The 20,827-nt window shown below is 38.8% G+C and overlaps 1 protein-coding gene across 9 annotated transcripts in view; it reads left to right on the top strand.

The window, feature by feature from the left end:
* Positions 1-6,685: 6,685 nt before the first annotated feature.
* LOC6580565 (transcription factor collier) overlaps positions 6,686-20,827 on the top strand; it is a 33,944-nt gene continuing 19,802 nt past the window's right edge. For 7 of the 9 annotated variants that reach the window (XR_006357941.1, XR_006357942.1, XR_006357943.1 and 4 more), the window contains exons 1-3: positions 6,765-7,034; positions 12,424-12,641; positions 12,698-12,753. Coding sequence is in view for 4 of the 9 variants with exons in the window: in XM_032730290.2 (XP_032586181.1) it covers positions 6,859-7,034; positions 12,424-12,641; positions 12,698-12,753 (450 nt within the window). In the remaining 5 variants the exon portion in view is untranslated. Of the gene's footprint in view, positions 7,035-12,423; positions 12,642-12,697; positions 12,754-20,827 lie in introns of all 9 variants that reach the window. The other 2 variants (XR_006357945.1, XM_032730292.2) reach the window with 1 other exon arrangement.

The raw sequence follows: 20,827 nt of genomic DNA on the forward strand, positions 1-20,827 counted from the left end.
TATATAGCTCTCATCATCAAAATTATTTGCTTGTTGGTAAATAACAAAAATCAAAATTAAATTTGAAAGTAAACTGAAGTGTTTTGGGTAGTCGTGTTTGGGTTGGCCAATAAAATACAGACTTTAGGGAATTTCCTATATATATTCACGGTTCGCATAAAATATATATACAATTAATTGTGTTATTAATTAAATTCTTTAATTTAAGAGTAACTAATACTAAACAGGAAAAACAAAAAATAAATTTAAATAAAATAAAATTGAGATTAAATAAATAAATTTAAATAAATTAATTACTATAAAAATTGTTCTAAATCAAAAACTGCATTACCTGTACACAAAACTGTGAAATTAAATTGAAATTCATATTTAAATATTAAAATATTAACTATGGCTATAATAAGTATTATCTGTGATTACATGGAAACAAAAGCTATAATATTTACTCTCATTCAAGTTAGATATATTAAAGATCAGCATCTGATCAGACTGCACTGGCTTCACAAGAAATATATAGATGTTAAGCTACCATAAGAAGTTAACACAACATGGCTAGTTCGCATTCATACAACATAATTTTATAAAATTTCTGAAGCAAATAGTTTAACTTTAACTATTTCTATAATTAAATCAAATTTTCGAGTATTTAGTTTCTTTAATATTTGGCTAACTTTGATCTTTTTGTCCATTTGTAGTTGGATCATGAATCGTGAATCGTTGACCAATTTTGGCCAACTTTTGCTTTGAAGCTAATGAACTTTGTACCCAAAATTTGAAGTATTTTCAATAACGCATTTTTCATAAGATTTTTCATTTGATTTGGTTTGCAGTTGCGCTTATTTGGCTGCTGCGTATTTATGGCATGCTTCAAAGTTGTTTTCCCTTCTTCAACTTATCGCAGCCAGAGATCGCGAGCCGATCTCCAAACAACTGGTAAATATTTATGAAACGGGCATTTCTGTTGTTGGTGTTGTTGTTGTTGTTATTTGTTATTTTTTCCGCCATCCACTTGAGCTGTTTAGTTGCCAGCGACTGGCAAACAGGTCTGCTCCGGTGATAAGCTACTCTGGCCGGGCCATCCATCCATTGAGATGTGCGAAAAAGTTCAAACACCTTGACGGGTTGTGAAAATCTTTCAAAGGGCTGAGAGCAGACCACACAAAAAAAAAAAAAAAAAAAAAAAAAAGCAAATCTGAGCAAAAAACAAAATATTTCTCTTATGTAAACGAAAGAACTGCGAACTGCGAACCCCCTGACGACGTTTAGCAAGCGCTTGGTAAATATTTAAACTGTGCTCGATTGTTCTGCAAAATCGTTGCATTTGGTCAAACACGTGTTCGAGATAATTTAATTAAATTTACTTGGCTTTTTTGTTACAGGTCTCTCTCACTCTCTCTCTCCCTCTCTCTCTCTAAACTAAAACCAGCCACGTGCCAGGCCCGCTGGCAACCTGACCAACCCACAAGCAGGCTGCACTCCAAACCGAACTTGACTCAAGTGGCAAACACTTCAGCACTCCGCCGTTACGGTTGGGGTAATTTCTCAATTGTGGCAAGTGCAATTTCGTTTGAGAAAAGCGTTTAAAAGGGCGGCTCAGAGGGTTAGAATAGGTTAAGATATACCAATATGTATATATGCTGTGTATATCTATTACTATATATCAAAATCGTTTTCTATCTGCGCGCATCGAAACTTTTGGTGGTCCACGGCTTTGTTTGGCTTGCAGACAAAGCAACTGTCATATGTTGTCATTTCCAAAGATACTTTCATTGTTAAGCGTAACGACAGCATCTGCCAGCTCAAATCCGCAGAGAGCTGCGAGCAGCGAGCATTGAGAGCCTTAAACAAATTCCATGAATAGACGATGATGATGATGATGATGATGACTTGAAGAACGCTGCTGCTGCTGCTGCTGCACCTCTGTTGACTCTCTCTGAGAGTTGAAGTCGTCACAGTATCGAAGAGAACTGTAAAACTTAAAATGATTTATGCTTAGAGTGTGTGAGTGTGTGTATTTCTGTGTTTGTTAGCATCGCATCTCATTCAACTGCTGCGACATTACTCAGAGCTAATTTGCATACAGCAGGAAGAGGAAGGATGGAGGATGGGGAGGAGAGAAACAAGAACAGGATCCCAATAGGACCTCGACTAGCGGCACACTTGAGAAAATGCATAAAAGGAAACTAATTAAGTTGTTCGCGCCTCGAATTTCTCCGTCTGTCCGCTCGGCTTAATTTATGGCTCGCCTCTGTGAATGTCTTGCATATGGACAGAGTCACAGAAATATTCCTTTATCTTTGACAAATGGGCCATTTACATGCGAGTCTTGAGTTTTGAGTACGTTTAATTTATTCATGGCCATAATTGCAAAATGGCGGCCAGAGAAAGCGAACGCGAGTGAAATGCGCCTTTGTTGGCTAGTGTAAAAAATAAATAGTTGCATGATAAGAATTCACAGTTTTCACTAAATTTCATTAAAATGTTATTGACAAGTTGTTATTGACAAGACTAGACTCAATTTAGGGTTATCAAATACTGTCGCAGGTATATTAAGGGTGTTCCGCAAAATATGTTGGCTTCTATTGAGAAGAGAAGAGGAGAGTTCAGTTTATATATACTTATACAATTATTCTTCATACTGAATAAGCACAGCTTAATTTTTTTATACTTGGAGTATTGAAGTCGACTATCGTTATCTCATTCACATCGTTCTGACTGGAGAGCAGCTAAGGGGGCTGACAGTTAAATGTAGATTTCCATAGTCATTAAAACACAGACTGCATATTGAAAGACTTATGAAGCAAGGCCACATTATAAACATGGCGAGGCCTAGCTGAATTTGAAGAATATTCAGTATTTATTTTAATGTAAATTATATAGTGAAATGAATATAATCTTTTCTACTTAATTATTTCAATAAAACAAAATGCCAATGGCCAACACTGAAATATTTTTATTTTTAGATAGTTATATAAATATAATAATATAATTAATATTAATAATTAAAAAAAAAATAAAATAATAATAATAATTATTATTATTATTTTATTTTTTTATTAACTAAATAATTTTATTATAATTAAATAATAATTATAGAAATAATAGTTTTTTATTTTAGTTAGTTATTTTAGTATAAGTTCTTTTAAAACTTTTGAGTTCTCTCACATAATTTGTATGCTCATTTATGTCTAGTATGATTCGGTTATATACCCCATTCATGTCTCTTCCTTTCTGGAAGACTAAATGAAGTTTGCTTTAATCTGCCAGCTCTTCAAACTCGTGTCATCACTGTCAGTTATTGTTATCCATGTTTATTTTGGCTGTAAGTCAAGCCGCACATTTATCGAGTCAAGCATTTGTGTTAATAAGCACTCATTGCGTGCAATGGAAGATAAACAATTTGGTTAATCCCTTAAGTCGAGCAGCGAGAGTTTAATTGTCAGCCAGGAGGACCAGTTGAACGACTGCTGTGACTCTGACTGTGACTGTGACTGTGACTGTGAGTGATGCTGCGGGGCTTATTATTTGGCCATGGGTTAGTGAGTCGCGGTCATGTAATCCAATTGAAAACAATTCGAATTTGCGTTCCCAATGACAAACAAATGCCAGGCAGAGCGGCCAAGGGGAAGGAGGCGAAACGGTCGTAAGGTGAGGGGAGGTGAGCTGAGGTAAGGCGAGGCAAAGTGAGGTGTTCTATGACAGCTGCCAGGCAACGTACAAAATTTGGTACCGGGCCCCTGGGCCCACATCCCATGGAGAATAGCGCGTGATAAAAGGGGTTAATCGAACGTCCGCTAAAGTCGTTGGACCAACGACCGACCGACTATTCGCTCGGGAGCATCCAAGTTGCGGTCTCTGGCACGGATTTCTTTTTTTTTCTCACTCTCTCTTTTTCAGTGTGGTTGACGCGGCGCTAATGAGTTGCCTGAACTGGAAAATTCAGAAATTTTTCTCAAGTTTTGCGCGTAGATTTTTGGGGCCTGACTTTGTGTGCTCCAGCAATTGCTTAATTGGCGACGTCTGGGGACGTGTTTTGTTGCCCTTTTGATTCGAGCATTAAATATGAATGTACTTCAAAATTCCTGCGCCTTATTGACTCGCACAAATCTATTGGGAGACATTTCGACTGTCACTAGCTGGCCGAAATAGACTAAGCAATATATAGACAAATATATGTAGAGCTATTGAAGAATAGGCCTGTTCGTATACCTAGCTCGCAGTTGAGTCAAAGCCAGATTCGAACGCCCCTTAAATTAATTCACAGAAGCGAAACACAAGCAACCCTTCAGCTCTCGTCTCTTTGAATGGCAACCGCAAAGGCGGAAAATTCAAATGGTTTGCCTGCCACAGCCGACTGCCCGTTGTTTTTTCTGACGAGGCGTGAAAATTGTGAAAATTTTGTAGGCGGTTTCGCTTATGTTTGTAATTTTCGGACAACACACTGAAATGCTAATCCGAATGCAGAAGTAGGTACTCGAATTTGTTTGACAACTTGTTTACAATATGGGAAAATCCAAAAATCATTTGACTTTTCGCCTAAAGTCAAAAACTAATAGAACTAGCTGAAGGAAAATACATGTAGTTAAGCTGAGATTAAGCTGTTGAGATAATCATGTTCTTAGAAAATAAATCTATGATATATTATATCAAATAAAAAAAGTTAGAATTACGGTCTTGAAATAATATTTACTTGGTTTTTTTATTTGAATTAAATTTACTTTGCATTTATAAAAAAAAAGTAATAATTAAGTGGGCGTTAAACTACTAAGCTGTGTAGTAATATATTTATATTTATTAATTTATGTTTATTAAATACATACATTAAATTTATATGTATAAATATATTCATGTTGATATACATATTTCAATTAGTTATATTCACTTTAATTATTTATTTATTTATTTATTTATTTAAAAAAAAGCTTTTCTATAAAACTAAAACTAATTTAAAGTAAAGCACAGTCTGTTGAAAAATCCAGTTTAATTTATTTTATTTAAATTGTTCGCGCATTGTAGAGAAATATTCATTCCAGTATTTTGTTTCACTATTTTCGTTTCGTTTCGCTGTGCACTGCCCGCAAGCTGTGCAACTGCTTAGCCGACTGCTTGGCTAAGAGCCAGTCGATACGCTCTCTCTCTCTCTCGTGCGCACTGCTCTCTTTGGCTGACTGGATTAAGTGCCGTTGAGACCGCATTGGCCAATCAGAGACAGGCACACAATGACATTTTGTTTCGATTCCCAAATGACTCGATGTTGGGATGGGGCGTTGACACTTTTAGCTGCCGGTTGTGCTGCTGCCTGGGCACCGAAATGCTGGCAGCCGTTGTCTGGGAATAGCTATAGATAAGCCAACGCGAGCAAGGGGACTTGTACTTGGCCCAAACAGTTGGCACAGCGGACCCGTCTGGCAATACACACGCCTCTCGACCAGGGTCCATGGGGCACCCACGTGGACTCTGCAGAAGAGTCGGAGACACCGATGTTGCTGTGCCAATTCCAACGTCCCACAACAGGTCAGCGTCGGCGTCGTGGTCCCCACGCACACACACACACAAGCGCACACATTCAGGTGCTGCTATACACACACACATACAATGACATTCTCCAACGCCTCTGCTCTCCCGCTCTCTCTCTCTCTCTCTCACTCGCTCGACTCTTGGCTCTCTGTCTGGCCCACGTCCTCGCCCAGCGAGCGTCGAGTCGTCATCGTTGGTGGATGGTTGCTGACAGTTCGGCTCTCGACGGACTTCGGACGACGGACGGGCACAGGTTTCCCTTTGGCCTGCGCCACGGCGACGCTCGATGCCTGGCCTGCAAAAACCACCACTCCCAGCGATAGGTTAGATTTCCATTCGCTCATGCCTTACGCGCTTACTCGGTCGCAGGCAAGTCTTGTTGCTGCTGCTGTTGTTGTTGTTGTTGCTGTTGTTGCTGCTGCAGCAGCAGCGTGCACCCTCTCCTGCCAGCCACCCGCTGTGCTCCTGCGGCGCACGCTCGTTTCGTTTCCACCGCGACTTCAACTCTCGTTGGTCGTTGCGGCTTGACTAGCGCTGCCTTCGCCGGCGTCGCAGCTCGCAGCTCACAGCTCACAGCTCGAAGCTGCGCAGTTGCCTTGGCCGTTGCCGTTCGATTGCAGCAGCAGCATCGCAGCGGACTCGGATTCAGTTGGGGTTTAACAGCCACTCGGGACGGTAGCGCGCGCCGCTTAAACTTGTTGCGAGACCAATTTTCCGAAAATCCCAAATTCTCCGCGGTGCATTGGCACTTCCACACACATACTCACACGCGCTGACAGCATACGCCCGCACACCACGGCCTACACCAATACACAATACTGGGTTCAATTCAAATCCCCAATTACAATCGCCTTCGCTTTTGCTTTCGCCTTCAGTGCCAATTTGTGTGCTCCGGTATTAAAATTAAGGGATCATCTCCATCTCTGAATCTGTATCGGTCTCGGTATCAGCATCTGCAGCCGTATCTCAATCCGTGTCGCGCTTTATTGATTGCCGTGCCTCTCCAGAGAGATCAAGTGACCCAGACAACGACAACGACAACAACAACAACAACAACAGCAAACAGTTTTTTGTGCTTAGTGTCAAATCGTGGCAATAATTTCAATAGCAGCGCCCTCGTCAGCAACAGCATTCACAACGGCTGCCACAATCGCCCCAACACCTGCCGCGAGCAACTACACAAAGGTGAACGAATATCCGTACGCTGATCTCCATCAGCATCAGCACCATCACTTCGCTAGCACAGCGCCCCTGACCAGCGCCGATAGCTTCAAGCTGCGCTCCGAGGAGCCGGTGCCGGGCTTCAGCTCGGCCTCGCCGTGGCCCACTCTGGAGCTGGGCATGGAATGGGGACGCAAGCTCTATCCCACCGCGGGACCCCGATCCGCTGGCGGCCTGATGTTCAGCCTGCCGCCCACAGCGGCGGACATGAACCAGCCGCGCGGCCCGATGACATCCCTCAAAGAGGAGCCCCTCGGCGGACGTTGGGCCATGCAGCCAGTCGTCGATCAGAGCAAGTAAGTGAAATGTGATCAAGTGAAGGATTATGAAGCGGGTTTAGCTTGAAAGTGTAGAATGAAATTATATAAATAAAAGTGTGGAATGAAAGGAAGCAAAGAGTTGCAAGTTAAAGGTTAGAATTAAATTGTGAATTATTGTAATTAAATGATATTCTCACAAAAAGTTTATATGCCTTGGGATCGTCTTGATAAATGATCAACTGATTATTATATAATTAAAATATATATTAAAAAATTCCTTAACCATTCAATCAAATGTTCAATAACAGTAAAGTTAAATTTTCGTATAAATCAAGTAATCTCAACAATTTTGCATTTATTTTCGTGGCAACATCTTCGAATAAGTCCAGCAACATTTGCTTAACATGTGCTTAAAATAACAATTACTAGGCAAATAATGGAACCAGGCTTATCAGAATGTTGTCTATTAAAATCGCGACATATTTACTGACTTCATAGAAATTAAAGCTTTTCAAAATTCTAGTTAATTTCCCAAACTTTCGCATTATCAATTTCGAAAACTTGGCAACATTGCTGGCAACATTTCGCATGTTGCTGCAACCACAAAAAATGTTTAGACAAACAAAAAGTCTCCAAAAAAGCGTTTGTTTACTTTTGGCCAAAGCCGGCTTTAGTCCGATATGAGTGCCCCCGGGGGAAGATATTTGCGAAAACCCGTAGTCAGTCGGTCGGTCAGGCAAAGGGGATTTTTATGGACGCCCCCGCAACATGCCAAACAGACGTAGTCAAACCAAATGACAACAACAACAACAACAACGAATTCCACTCAAAATTTCACTCAAATAAGAAACAACTCGACTAGACATCTTCATAAAGGGCGCCGCACGCACTTTCCGGGGTTGACTCCTGATGCCGGAATGCTGACGCCGTAATGCGTAAGCCTCTTTGCCGTAGCCGTCGCCGTTGCCTTTGAGTTGGTGTGCTTTTTATTTTGGACGCTGTGTGCGCTCAAAGGGATGTTTTTGTTGGAGCTTCACTTTCGCTTTTGGCTTCGCCTTTGCCTCCGCCTTTGCCTTTGCCTTCGACTTCGCCTTGGCGTTCATTTCAATTGAATTACAAGAAAGAAGAGCGCCCTCCGGCTCATTTTGGGGGTTTGCAACTGTGGCAAAAGCTTCGCCTTGTGGCACGCTTGTTTAGTTGCGTCTGAGATGTTTCTAGCGTGAGATGTTCGCGCCGAGAAGAAGTGCGCGTGTGGCAGAAATCGAAACGGCAACAACAGCAACAACAGCAACAGCAATTGCGAGTGCGAGTGCGAGTGTCACATTGTTGAAAATGACCGCGGGCTTTCATTCCGTGCATTCAGCGACGGCAAATCAACAGCAGCAAACACACTCACACACACACCTGAACAGCGACACAGGTGGCCACGGCAGCAGCATTAGCAGCAGACATTTGCATCTGCTGCACGAGGACAATCTGCTTCAGGATCACAATCAAACCCTGAGCAACGCAAACATTAAGATTATGCGCTGTGATGTGAGGTAAAACGGCGTAAATTCAAGTATATACTATATAATACGATAAGGGCTGTATTTGTTTATGTGTTTGTGAATGGGAATATTAAGAGAACGAATTTATTTATTGTTTCTTGACAAGCTTCAATTTCGTTAAAATTGCAAAATAACTAGCATATTTTTCTCAACATTTCTTTATTTAATATTTTTGGATTAATGCTATTTTTATAATAGTCGTTAATATTCTAAAATACTTGGAAAATTCTTTTTATACAAATATCAATAGATTTTAACAAAAAATGTATCTTGTTGCTTATTTGTAATTAATAATATCTCAAAAAATTAAAAATAATATTTTCTTATACAACTTTAATTCTGAAACAATCAATTTTCAAACTAAAACCGTTTAATAAATTTAAATATAATTAAAAAGCATATTTTTTCTATATAATAATTAAATGTTCTATTTTTATGAACTGAGAAAAATGTCAAAGAACGTCCATATAATTTTCAAGCTCATTTTATTTTAAATATATAAATATGAGTAAACTTTTTGAATATTTTTTAAATATTTATATAAAAACAGTTGTTTTAATAAATCTCTATATTTTTCAATTGATTTTTTTGAGCAATTTATATGCAAAATATCCTAACAGTTTTTTCAGATATTTCTAATGATATATTGATATATGTATATACACTTATAATTCCTAATAATTATTCCTATATATGGTGGCAATGTTTCTAAATAAGAAAATTCTTTATCCAATAGAAATGCGAACTGAATATTAAATATTGAATTAAAATTAGAGTCTCTAAGCAAAAGTGTTTGACCTGGAGATTCTGTAAGCTATGCATAAAGAGTTGCTTTCTCGTTCTGCTTTGAGCACCAATTGCAACTGTTTATTATTTAAACCAGTGTATTTGGAAAACTTTGAGCAAGGAATAAATTGCACACTTATCTGCAAGCTAATCAATATTATTTCCTAGGTAGACCTTCTGTTATTTATATATTTATTTATCTATTGTCGCACACACATTGTGCTTAATATTAGTCTAAAGTTGCAACAAAATGTTCGAGCATAAATCATAAAAAAATATTCGAAATTTATTTCAACAAAGATTGCGGCGAACTGCAATCGAGAAAAACAATGCAACAATGGCCATAAAGTGAACAGCAACACAGCAGCAGCAGCAGCAGCAACAACAACACACAGCAGCAACAACAATGACTGTAATCGAAGTGTATTGTAAATAAAGTGTCCTTTTTAAAGGATATTCAATGGGAGTTTAGTGCAGTTGGAGGAAACAATAAAAGCAATAAAAACAAAAAATAAAAGAAAAGCGCAAAATGGAAATTCACGTGCGCGGAAATAGGCAAAACGTGACCACGACTCGTGTCCCGCCCCAACCTGTCCTTACCTGTCTCTTACCTGCTGGTCACCTGGGCATCGATTTCCGACAATTAAATGTTGGCATAATAAAATCAACAGCAAAACGGCCACAAAACGTTTTTCGCAAATTGGCGGCAAGCGCAAACAAGCCATAGAATGAAAAAGTCCACACAATTGCGACTGAAGTCGGAAAAGTCAACAATCGAGTGCTTAGCCACAGAGCAGGAGGCGGCCAGCAGCAGCAAACGAACAGTTGTACAGTCGCTGTTTTTTATTTGGCCAGCTCACTTTTTGGTGGGGTCATATACATATACTCACACATACAGATATTGTAGGTGTGTATGTAGTCCTCCTGCAACTCCATAACAATAACCTTTCGCCCAGAATGTAACATGTCTGGCATTTATGTGTCGGACTCGAATATCACTCGCACTTGTATGTGTGTGTGGGCAGCCACTCCCGATTACCAACTTCCAACTCCCAACTCCCCACACTCCCCATTCACCTCTGTGCATTGGTCCTGCTTCTGTAGCCTGGCACATTTCTGCTGCAGCCACAAATTGTCTAATTTCATTTGTTTTTGCGAATTGCTAAATTGAAATTGCATTAGCAAAGGCGCATAGTTGCATTTTTTAACTACCTCGGGGGCAGAATCGAACATTTTAGTAATTTTAGTGGTATTTTTGAGAGCCTTAAAATGGAAAATGCTCAGAAAAAAAAATAAATAAAATACAAATTATTTACACAAATTACATTTATATTTCAAAACTTACACAAATTTTGGAAATTTACAAAAACCTAATAAACTTAGAAAAATAAATAAATTAAATTGTGTTTGTTAACTATTAATCAAATATCCAAATAATATTAATAAGGCCAATACATTTTTTTTAAGTGAAGACTAGGGTTTAAAGCGTTAGAAAAATTTAAATATTTTATTTAAAGACAAATTCCAAATGAATTTGCATAAACCTTTTTTAATTCCAACTACTAGACTTTTAATAAGAATGAAAAATATTAAATTATGTTTGTTAAATATTAATAATAGAATATCTAAATAATATTAATAACATTAATAAATTTTTTGTAAATTGAAGACTAAAGTCTAAAGCTTTAGACAAATTTAAATATTTTGTTATAAAAGAAATTGCAAATGAAAACACTAAAAACAGATCGTAAGTTCTTATTAAACGTATAGATATATGATATATAAAACATATCAACATATATAAACATATATAATATTATATATGTATAAAAAATCTCCATTCGCTTTAATCATACATACATACATATGTCGCCGTTGCAATAATAATTCCACTGAATGCCCTTGAGAATCAATATTCATGTTTCGTATAAATAATAATTAAAGTAAAGTAAACAAATAATGAAAAAAAAAAAAACCAACAAACAAACGACATTTGTTGTTTGCATAACTTAAATTGCTTCGATTTTCTTTGTTGTTGTTGTTGTTATTATTGTTATTGTTTGCTGGCGAGCATAGTAGATAATTTTCAAAACGATTTATCATTGGGGCTATCATTAGCTGAGCCAAGTCCTCTGGCATTATCCTTTGGCAAATGTGTATATAATTGCGCCTGGACATTGGATAGTTGGCATAGGAGTTGCTGTCTGCGCGATACTTCTTGACATTTGCCTGAATAAATAATAGAAATCTGATAAAATCAGCATTTTCTAAATTAAATTGTTCGTTATGCATATATGTATAGGTATATAGTATATGTGTGGGTGGGAAAGAAAAACGCAGACGAGCTACTCGGCCGTGTCCGAGGGTCGCCAGCTCTACGGCTAGGTAGTTAGCATTGCCCAGTAATTGCGCTGACAGACAGACAACAGCAGGAGAAGGGGGCACAGACACGAGTCATAAGCCATAAGGTGAGCGGCAGTACACTAACAGGAGTAGTAGCAGGAGCATGAGCAGGAGTCGCAACAGGAGTAGCAGTTGCAGTGTTGACATTTGGCATATGGAGTGGACAAGCCTTTTGGCCCATGTCCCATATCCCATGTTCCATGTACATGTTAAGGTATATATGTGTGCAAGTGTGTGTGCGTGTGTGTGTGTGTTTGTGTGTGCCTGTCCTGTACTTATAATTACAGTGTTTGCTTGGCCCACATAACATAAATATTTGTTGACGAGTCGCACACTCGCTCACTCGCTCTTGGCCAGAAACCGACCCCTGCCTGAAGCTGTTGTGTGTTAATTCCTTTACTCATCAGGATTATTGTGTCACGTTGAAGTTGCGCTTATGCGCTTTTAATGATAGCTGTCACTGGCCACTAACCACTAGACATTGGACACTGGACACTGGACAGTGGACTGTGGCTGCTGTTTAAATGTCACTGTCAAGTAATTGAGTTGTCTGTCCCAAAACAATGTGGCACAGCATTATTATTAGTTGGGCGTTTGCCTAATTGCGGCTCTATTTACATGGCTAATAGCATAATTTGAAGTAGGCCTACGTTTTTTAAAGACGCCTATTTTCCTTCTAATTGCAGCCTGGGCATTGGCCGCGCCCACTTTGAGAAACAGCCGCCCAGCAATTTGCGTAAATCGAATTTCTTTCACTTTGTGATTGCGCTCTACGATCGCGCCGGGCAGCCCATCGAGATCGAGAGAACGGCCTTCATTGGCTTCATCGAGAAGGACTCCGAATCGGATGCCACAAAGACCAACAATGGCATCCAGTACCGACTGCAGTTGCTCTACGCGAATGGTAAGTGCGAGATCTATAGAATGGGAACGAAGTGTCTTAACTCACGTTTAATACAGGTGCCCGACAGGAACAGGACATATTTGTGAGGCTCATCGATTCAGTAACCAAAGCGGTAAGTTTTCTATTTGCTATCAATAGACTTGAATAAAACTTAATTTTAAATTTAAATTAATTAAACATAAATAACTAAATAAAATAAATAAATTCAATTTATTTTATTCAATTTGGGCATTGAGAAAAATTGAAGGGTAGAATTCAGAGCTTAAATCTATATTTACTGTGATTCATCTTGAAATTTTTATAACTATATTTTATATTTAAAATTAATTTGAGGCCTTTACTATAACTAAATTTTAGTTATGTTTTTAAGTTACCTTTTATGCTCAAATTTTATGCCTATCATTGGACGATTATTCTATATTATATTAGATTAGTTAACAGCTCTTTTTCAGCACTAGCCATATCCATTCAAAAAACTAAAATCTGATATGACATGACATTTTACGACTCTAAACACTGAAAATGCTTGTTAGCTCCGCTCAGATATATAACTAAATTTGATTGCTTCGGAGGTAAATCTAATAAAGATTAATTTCAATACACTTAAAGTTCACTTCCCTCACACTATCCGCTGCTCATTTTTTTTAGGCAAATGCTTTGTGCCACGCAATCGAAAACTAATTCATTCCACTTGGCTGGCGTTGGTTCGATGTCCGTGCACTCTGAACTGGCTGGGCAATGTTTTTTTTGCTGATTCGAGCATAAGTTGCATTCGAAATTGATTGTCACGGCTAATTAAGTGTGTCCCAGGTTCTATGCCCTTCTCTGCGTATACGTGTGTGTGTGTGTGTGTGTGTGTGTGTCCTGCCAATAAATTGAGTCGTCAAACGGTGCTTCGGTAGCTTCGCAGTTGAAGCTGGGCAGCCAAACGAGCAATTCATTCACACAGCGCACAGCGCACAGCGCATAGCGCATCGCATCGCCTACGAAAGGGGTGTGACTGAGACTTCGGCGTCTCTCCCGGCCCAATCCAATCGAACATGGCTAATGCGCTTTGTTGTGGGTGCTGCGAATAGATGTGCGTTATACACGCTGCAGGCTATGCCAGTGCACCATATGTCAGCTTTGTGTGGGCCTAATGCGTGTGTCCTGCCCCCTTGCGCTGCCCCCTTCCGTTTGCTTCCTCTCTTTTCAAGGGCAATTAATTTCTCGAGTGACAAATTTTTATAGACGTTTGTCGTTTCGTTTGCTTTCGTGCAATTTCTTCGGCATTCCATTATTTTCGCCCTCCATTGTGGGCGTTGCTCCATTCACCCGATCGCAATAAATTTATCCACAAATTATCGATATCTAACCGTAGCCCGTAGCCCCGGTCACCAGTGTTAGGAATCCATTATGTGCGCCGTTTGCAGTGCGAATGAAATTGATTCGCAAAGACGTTAGCAAACCAACCCAAATGTTTCCATTAACAATAGATAATATCGTCAACAAATTTACATTTATGCAATCAAAATTATGAAATTTCATAGACAATTAAAATGATTATCGCAAAATTATTTATAAGAGATATGTAAATCTTTTTGTACGTAACAAAATTGAAAGATCTTTAATATTAATATGCAATATATTTCAAGAACTATATAACCAAACTGTTTATAAATATATTGATATGAGCATTTTTCCAGAAAAGCATACGAGCCTTTTTTATATAATTATCTTTAAACAAATGAAAAAAAAAAATGTATTTGCTAGGCAGAGCTCAATAGCAATTTATGTACATTACATAATTCATAATAACCATATATAAACTGGAGAGGGTTGAAATAGGTTTGTCTAATCTACAGTTAAAATGTTTGTTTTCCTACTATTTCCATATTAAAACTTTCAAAATATTGCATTTAATTCAACAGAATATTAAGCAATAAATAAACTCTAAAAGTTTTGTTCAAAGTCCTCGAATGTTTCACTCCCCTAAAAAGGCTGTGCAACATTTAACTGTCTGTCAGTTGTCAGACGAGTTTAAAATGAGTTGCAATTGCCAGAGTCAACTGAACTGAGGGCTAACGAAACAAAAAGGCAGCAAAAGAACAATCATTTGATCGGATTAGTTGGATTTTGGTATACTTGCCAGAGTTGGTCAGATGTCAACCCCCTTTGGATGTATTTTTTGTTTTTTTTTGTTTTTTGCATACGCGTGTCAGGCGGCGGGCAGAGTGTTTTATCTGAAGCACAAACGGTGCGTAACAGGTAAACAAGGAGGCGGACGTGAGCCGAGGATAAGTGTATTCTTATCAGGGGGTGGCGCATTGGCGGCAAAGTGAAATTCGAAACTGTAGCAGCAATGCGATTAAACAGCATCCGAGTGCTGTGTGTGAGACATTGTCTTAGGCATTGATGTGAAAGCAATGCCAACGCATTACAATTGTCACGTGCCGCAGCCAAAAAAGTGAAAGAGAGCGAGAGAGACGGTAGAGAACCCTTGCCTGTGGTTCACGATTTTTATCGCCAGTGCCCTCACTCTGATCCTGCTGGGAGGCTGGCAATGTTGCAAATCATCGTCATAATCATAATTACATTCGATCAGATAACGGGCAATACAACGCGACCAAACGCCACGAAGGCGGCGCAATTGCAATTTGAGCTAACGACCAGCAGCAGCAGTAGCAGCAGCCATCAGCCAGCACGAGCAGGAGCAGGAGCAGGAGGTGCGATACCACGACATTCAGGATGTGTACAGCTCAATTGGTACGCCGTTCGCTTCATTTGCGCTCATATTTCATAGCGCTCATTCGCGTACATGTCCTGGCCCGGGTGCGCTCGGCCTGGCTTGGTGGGCCCGGCATAAACATAAAACAAAAAGCGACTGCCAACTGCGACAACTGCCCAAAATCCTTTTGGCTGCCAGCCCCGCTGCCAAAAATCGCGCTTATCGCGATTTACACGCATTATGCGGCCGGCCAAAAAAGCGCAGCGAAATTCTAAACCGAACAACAGCAAAAGGGCGATTGGTGATTGGTGATAGGCGGCGATTAATGCACCTAGATAACGGGATGTGCACATTGTGCAGCAGAAACAACTCAAAATGGTGCAGCCTCTGCGCTCTGTGAGCTAATGAGTCGCTGAGCCGCCTAAAAAGCCGTTACAGCAGCTGAGCCGCCCAATCGCAAGCGTTGATAAATATTAAAGATGTGTAACACTAGCAATGACTAGCAGCTGGTCACTGTGTTTAGCAATAACAACGTCGCCTGTGTCACCTCTACAACGCTTTCATTTAACCAGTGACGGCACTTCATATGCAAAAAACAAGTTTCCAGCCGTGACTCCAATGGAAATCGCCATAATCGCGCATCACTAATGCATATTGGCGCACACACCAACACAAACACATAGATCACACACGCCATTGCCAGTGCAGTCACGTTTGTCTCGCTCTTTTCGCCGCATGAGCAGCAGCAGCGTGCGGCTTCTGTTGCTCTCTCGCTTACGCCTTTGTGTGTTTGCGTCGCGTTAATTAAGCGATAATATTAATTTGTGTGTCAACACTTAAAAATAAAGCGTGCAAAATTTTCGATTAATAACACATTTCACATTTCATTTTGCCATTTTATCCAGTTAACAATTGCTTTTGTTTTTATTGCTCTTATTGCTGTAGGCCATTCAGTAAATTTAACAGATTGCGCACTGAAAACTCTACATACAAACAGAGCGCCATTTGCGCTGCTGATTTGCTTACATACATATGTATGTGCGTGTGTGTGTGTGTGTGTGTGTGTGTGTGTGTGTGTATGTTCGTCTCTGGTGTTGTGTATGGCAATGCGATTAAAAATGCTTTCACGGCAAGTGCTTTTTTCATTTCTGCGGTCGCCGTTGCACTGTGGGGCAACGAGACAAAAAACTGCATTTCATATCGCGCTCATTATGCAAATATTTTTGTCTGCGACATTTGCACATATCTGTTGTGAATATATACAAATATATGTAAATATATTATGTTAATATGTCACACACATACACATAAATGTTACATGTATGTATTTATACTTATATACACGTGAGCATACGTGTCTTTCTTGTGCTCCGTTCTTTGTTGTCTATATCAACTAGAATACTTTTATTCTATTTAAATTCCATTGAAGTTAAATATTAAAAAAAAAAAGGATTTTGAATTGTTATTTTTATTATCAATTTGAAACTCGTTTTTGTCAACTTATTATTATTATTATTATTTTTTTTTTCTTTTTCAAACGATTTTTGTTTAATATATAAGTGTTAAAAATTTATTCAGAGCATACTTCATTAAAAAAACATTTTGTCATATTCGTATTGGTAGACACAAACTCGTATTTTTTTTTTTTTTGCATCATCATGCTAATATAATATTATATAATTTCAAATATAAATAATATTCAACAATTAATTAAAATAGTCCTAAATATTTCCCAGCGAAAATGTTAAGTAAAGCATACTCAAGTGCATATACGTATGTATAATATTATATCCTTATATAAATCCGTACTTGTTGTTCTCTTACGAGTCCTGCATCCTGGACGCTGTCTGCCGTAAATTTATGCGTTAAACCGGGCTCCAGAACTGCGCTGATAAATGATGCTTTAATAAATTAAGAGTAACCCTCGATGTTCTCTTTTTTTATAAACAAAGGTTTTTTTTATTTGTTGTATTTTGCTTTTTGCTGTAGTCGTTTGTTGCTGCCAGCGATAAATTATCTTGTTTGGCGAGATTTTTATTTTCACGTTAAAATATGCAGCATGCAAGCGCGTAAATAATGCAAAAGCCGTTGCGCTTTTATTTTTTATTATTATTTAAAAAGCGATAATAACAATTTGCAAAAATAAAAGAGAGCAAGGCATTTAACGTCGCAATGTTGCAACATTTTTATGCAGAACGTTTAAAATTTAACAGCCACGTCAATCGCCAACTCTTCAGCTGGCAACAACAGCTCCAACTCCTGCTCCTCCTGCTACTCCTGTTCGTGCTGCTGCCTCAGCTTTCATTACCAACTGCTGCCTCCATTTGCCTGCCACCAGTTGGGCTCGTCACATCAACACTCTGTGTGTGTTTTTTTTTATCATTTGTTGCTGTCTGTTGATTTTTTGTTGCTTTGATTGTTCGTTTGTCGCTTTTTTTGCCGACTCCTGCTACTGCTCCTGGTTGGTTGGCCGCCAGGTCTGCTCTGCGCTGCTCTGCTCTGGTCTGTGATAAATCGTAGTTTAAACGCTTTTACTCCAGTTTTTAGTAGCGTCCGTTTAGTTTTTTATTAGATGCAGCATTTAGGGGCACTTTGCCAGTCCAGATTTGCTCCAGATTTCCAGGCACACTAATTGTTTCATCTCCGGTTTCTCTCCGAATGATTGATGGCTTTGGAATTTGCTTATTTATCAATGGTTTTGGATATGAATGGCTTCTGTGTATGGGTGTGTGACAAAGACTTTATGCGGGCGATTGCAGCTGAGGGAATACAATTGAGGTTTTCCCTAAGAAACGTAAACACAATTATGGAAATATAGTTTAATACGTTTTATATTTACTACTGTTACATAACTGGTTTTATGGTAGGATAAACAGTTAAATTCGAATGTGTTAATTAAGTATAAATTGATTTTAGTTGAGTATTGATTAAAGCTCTGTTAAATTCTATCAATTTTACAATTATTATGCATACTAAATCCTTTTTCTTTAAATATTCATTATGTTAATTAATATAAATAATATTCTTTTAATAATATTATACAGTAATCAGCAGCTCTAGTATCTATATGCTATATATTATATATTTATCCTGCCTACTTATACTAAATAATTACTATCTGTACTCAAATTTATCTACTATTTAGATATATACTTGCCATGCTCCAAATCTTATGTATTTAAAGTTTATATAGAGATATAATATAGACATTTTCCCTTAACATCGCTCTAAAATTTAAAGTTATATAAAAGTTAAAAAAAAATAAAAATTTGTTGTGTTTATAATTGGTTAATAAATATATTATATTATCAAATATATTGCTACTTTCTTTTATTATTTATTAACCATTTATAATCATGGTAAAATTGTATATATTTTTTAAAATATACATTTTAATATATAACATACAATTATCTCAACTTTCCTCACTTCAAGAACTCATTATTATGTATTGTAAATATTACAGATACATGTAAGCAAAGTCAATTTCTGCGCAAACATAGAAAAGCCATTAGAACATTTGTCCAAAACAATCCTTGACGAAGGATATAGCAGCATGGCCTGTAGAATGAATTGGACCAGCTTCGAGTTCGGGTTCGGCTTGGGTCTGCTCTATAATTAGCTCGCACTTGTCCCACAAAAAGCCAACTCACACTCTGCCACAGCTCTAGCTGGCAACTAGTTGACATTAAGCCAAGGCATTGGCTGGATATCCTTGGCAGGATAGTTGTTGTTATCCCGGGGACTTACAGAGGGCTTCGGCTGTGCAAGGAAGGGCAAGGCTGTTAATGTTTTCTTTCTTTTTTTGTCGAGAGGGGGGAAATTATTAACCCGACAAAAACGGGATAATAAGGGATGATCATAATTTTTACATGGGCCACTGATGCTGCTGGCTTTACCTACGCCACAGCAGGGGGTGGACAGGGTGTTGCAGCATAGTAGGGGGGTTAGGGGGAGTAGTACCCGGTATTACCCGGTGCCAGTTACCGCTTACCGGTTACCGGTTACCGGTTGCATTGAAATTAATTTCTGATTATCTGTTTGGCTTGGCCCAGCGCACAACAAAAACAATGCACATATGCTTGTGACGTCAGTCGAGCCCGAGCGCACTCGTCCTTGACGTGCTTGCCTTGTGGCAGTGCGGCAAGTGTGGCATCATTCGCCGGTGGATGATTCGCTCCTCTTCCATGTGTATCTAGGTAGTTATTGTTATTACTTTTGCGTGTACACGGCTCACGGAGTACATGCATTTTTACAGCTCGTACTGATAGTGATGAATGAGTCCTCTGTACCCACCCATGCGTCGGGCTACCCAGCCAGAGGTGGGCGGGGGTCTGCTCGCGCATATGCCGTGTTTTTACCCAAACTAATTCATTGGATGAGTGTTGGATTACAGAGGGAGTTGGCCAACCCGCTTTAATCATTTTTAAATTAGAGAACTATGCGCCTTTTTTGGGTGCTCTGGCTGGTTTGGGTGGTTTGGGTGGTTGCTGCTGCTACCTCTCGTTTGTTTATCTATTTGTTTTTGTTCTACGCGAAGGCTATCACAGACTCGAGTGCTCGCCCCTTTGCATCTTCAGCTCTTGAAATTGCAGCAGATTGTCTGATGAGAGAGAGCTGCACTTGCGGTTTCCATTCCCCTGCCTCGACGAGTGCCAAGTGCGTGTGCCTCGCACATGCCACGATTTTTCTGTAGTCACTGCCACCGTCAGTGACACTAAAATGTTTTGCCTACCCCTCCGATGTAAACATGCTTCAACGAACTTTACTTTTTTTTTTTTTTTTGCCGCCTAAGCAAATATAAATAGAAATACCAAAATTGTTCCTCCCACAGTTATTATTAGCCAAAATTTCGACCACCCGCTTCGAGTGTGTCAATATTTGCTCTGTATGTGTGTCCCATATGTCGCTCGACCTTCTGACCAGCTCGAAACTCTCGAGTAGTTGCACTGTAATTAGCATTTATGTGTGTTTGCATTCGCCTCCACACACTTGAGCAGGCTCAGGGGAGGGGGCCGGGGCAGGGGCCCGTTTGATAACAGGCTTCCATTGATTTGTGGTCATGATATATATCCATTTGCTGTCGCGGAGTTAGTCAACAAACTCTGAGCATTTAAGCCAATCAATAGCTTAGATCAGTTGACCTCAATCTAAGTCTTGGTAAAAAAAACTTGTATAAAAATGTTTTTATAGAGTAGAGCAGAAAAAACTTTCATGGCTGATTTATTTGCAAATAAATAATTTTTTTAACAGAAGCTTTAAGCATAGTACATATATAGTAAAACTAATTAGTATTAATTATAAAATTAAATCGGTTAAGACAAGCTTTAAATAAAAACTCTTAAATGCAATTAATTTAAGAGTTTTTATTTAAAGCTTGTCTTAACCGATTTAATTTTGATAGTTCGATAATGCTGCTGATAGTTAAACAATTTTTCAAATATTAAATTTTTTTCATTTCTTTAGCTAAGCTTTATTA

Source organism: Drosophila mojavensis, unplaced genomic scaffold, assembly GCF_018153725.1.
Source record: "Drosophila mojavensis isolate 15081-1352.22 unplaced genomic scaffold, ASM1815372v1 contig_81, whole genome shotgun sequence".
NCBI classification, from domain to species: domain Eukaryota; kingdom Metazoa; phylum Arthropoda; class Insecta; order Diptera; family Drosophilidae; genus Drosophila; species Drosophila mojavensis.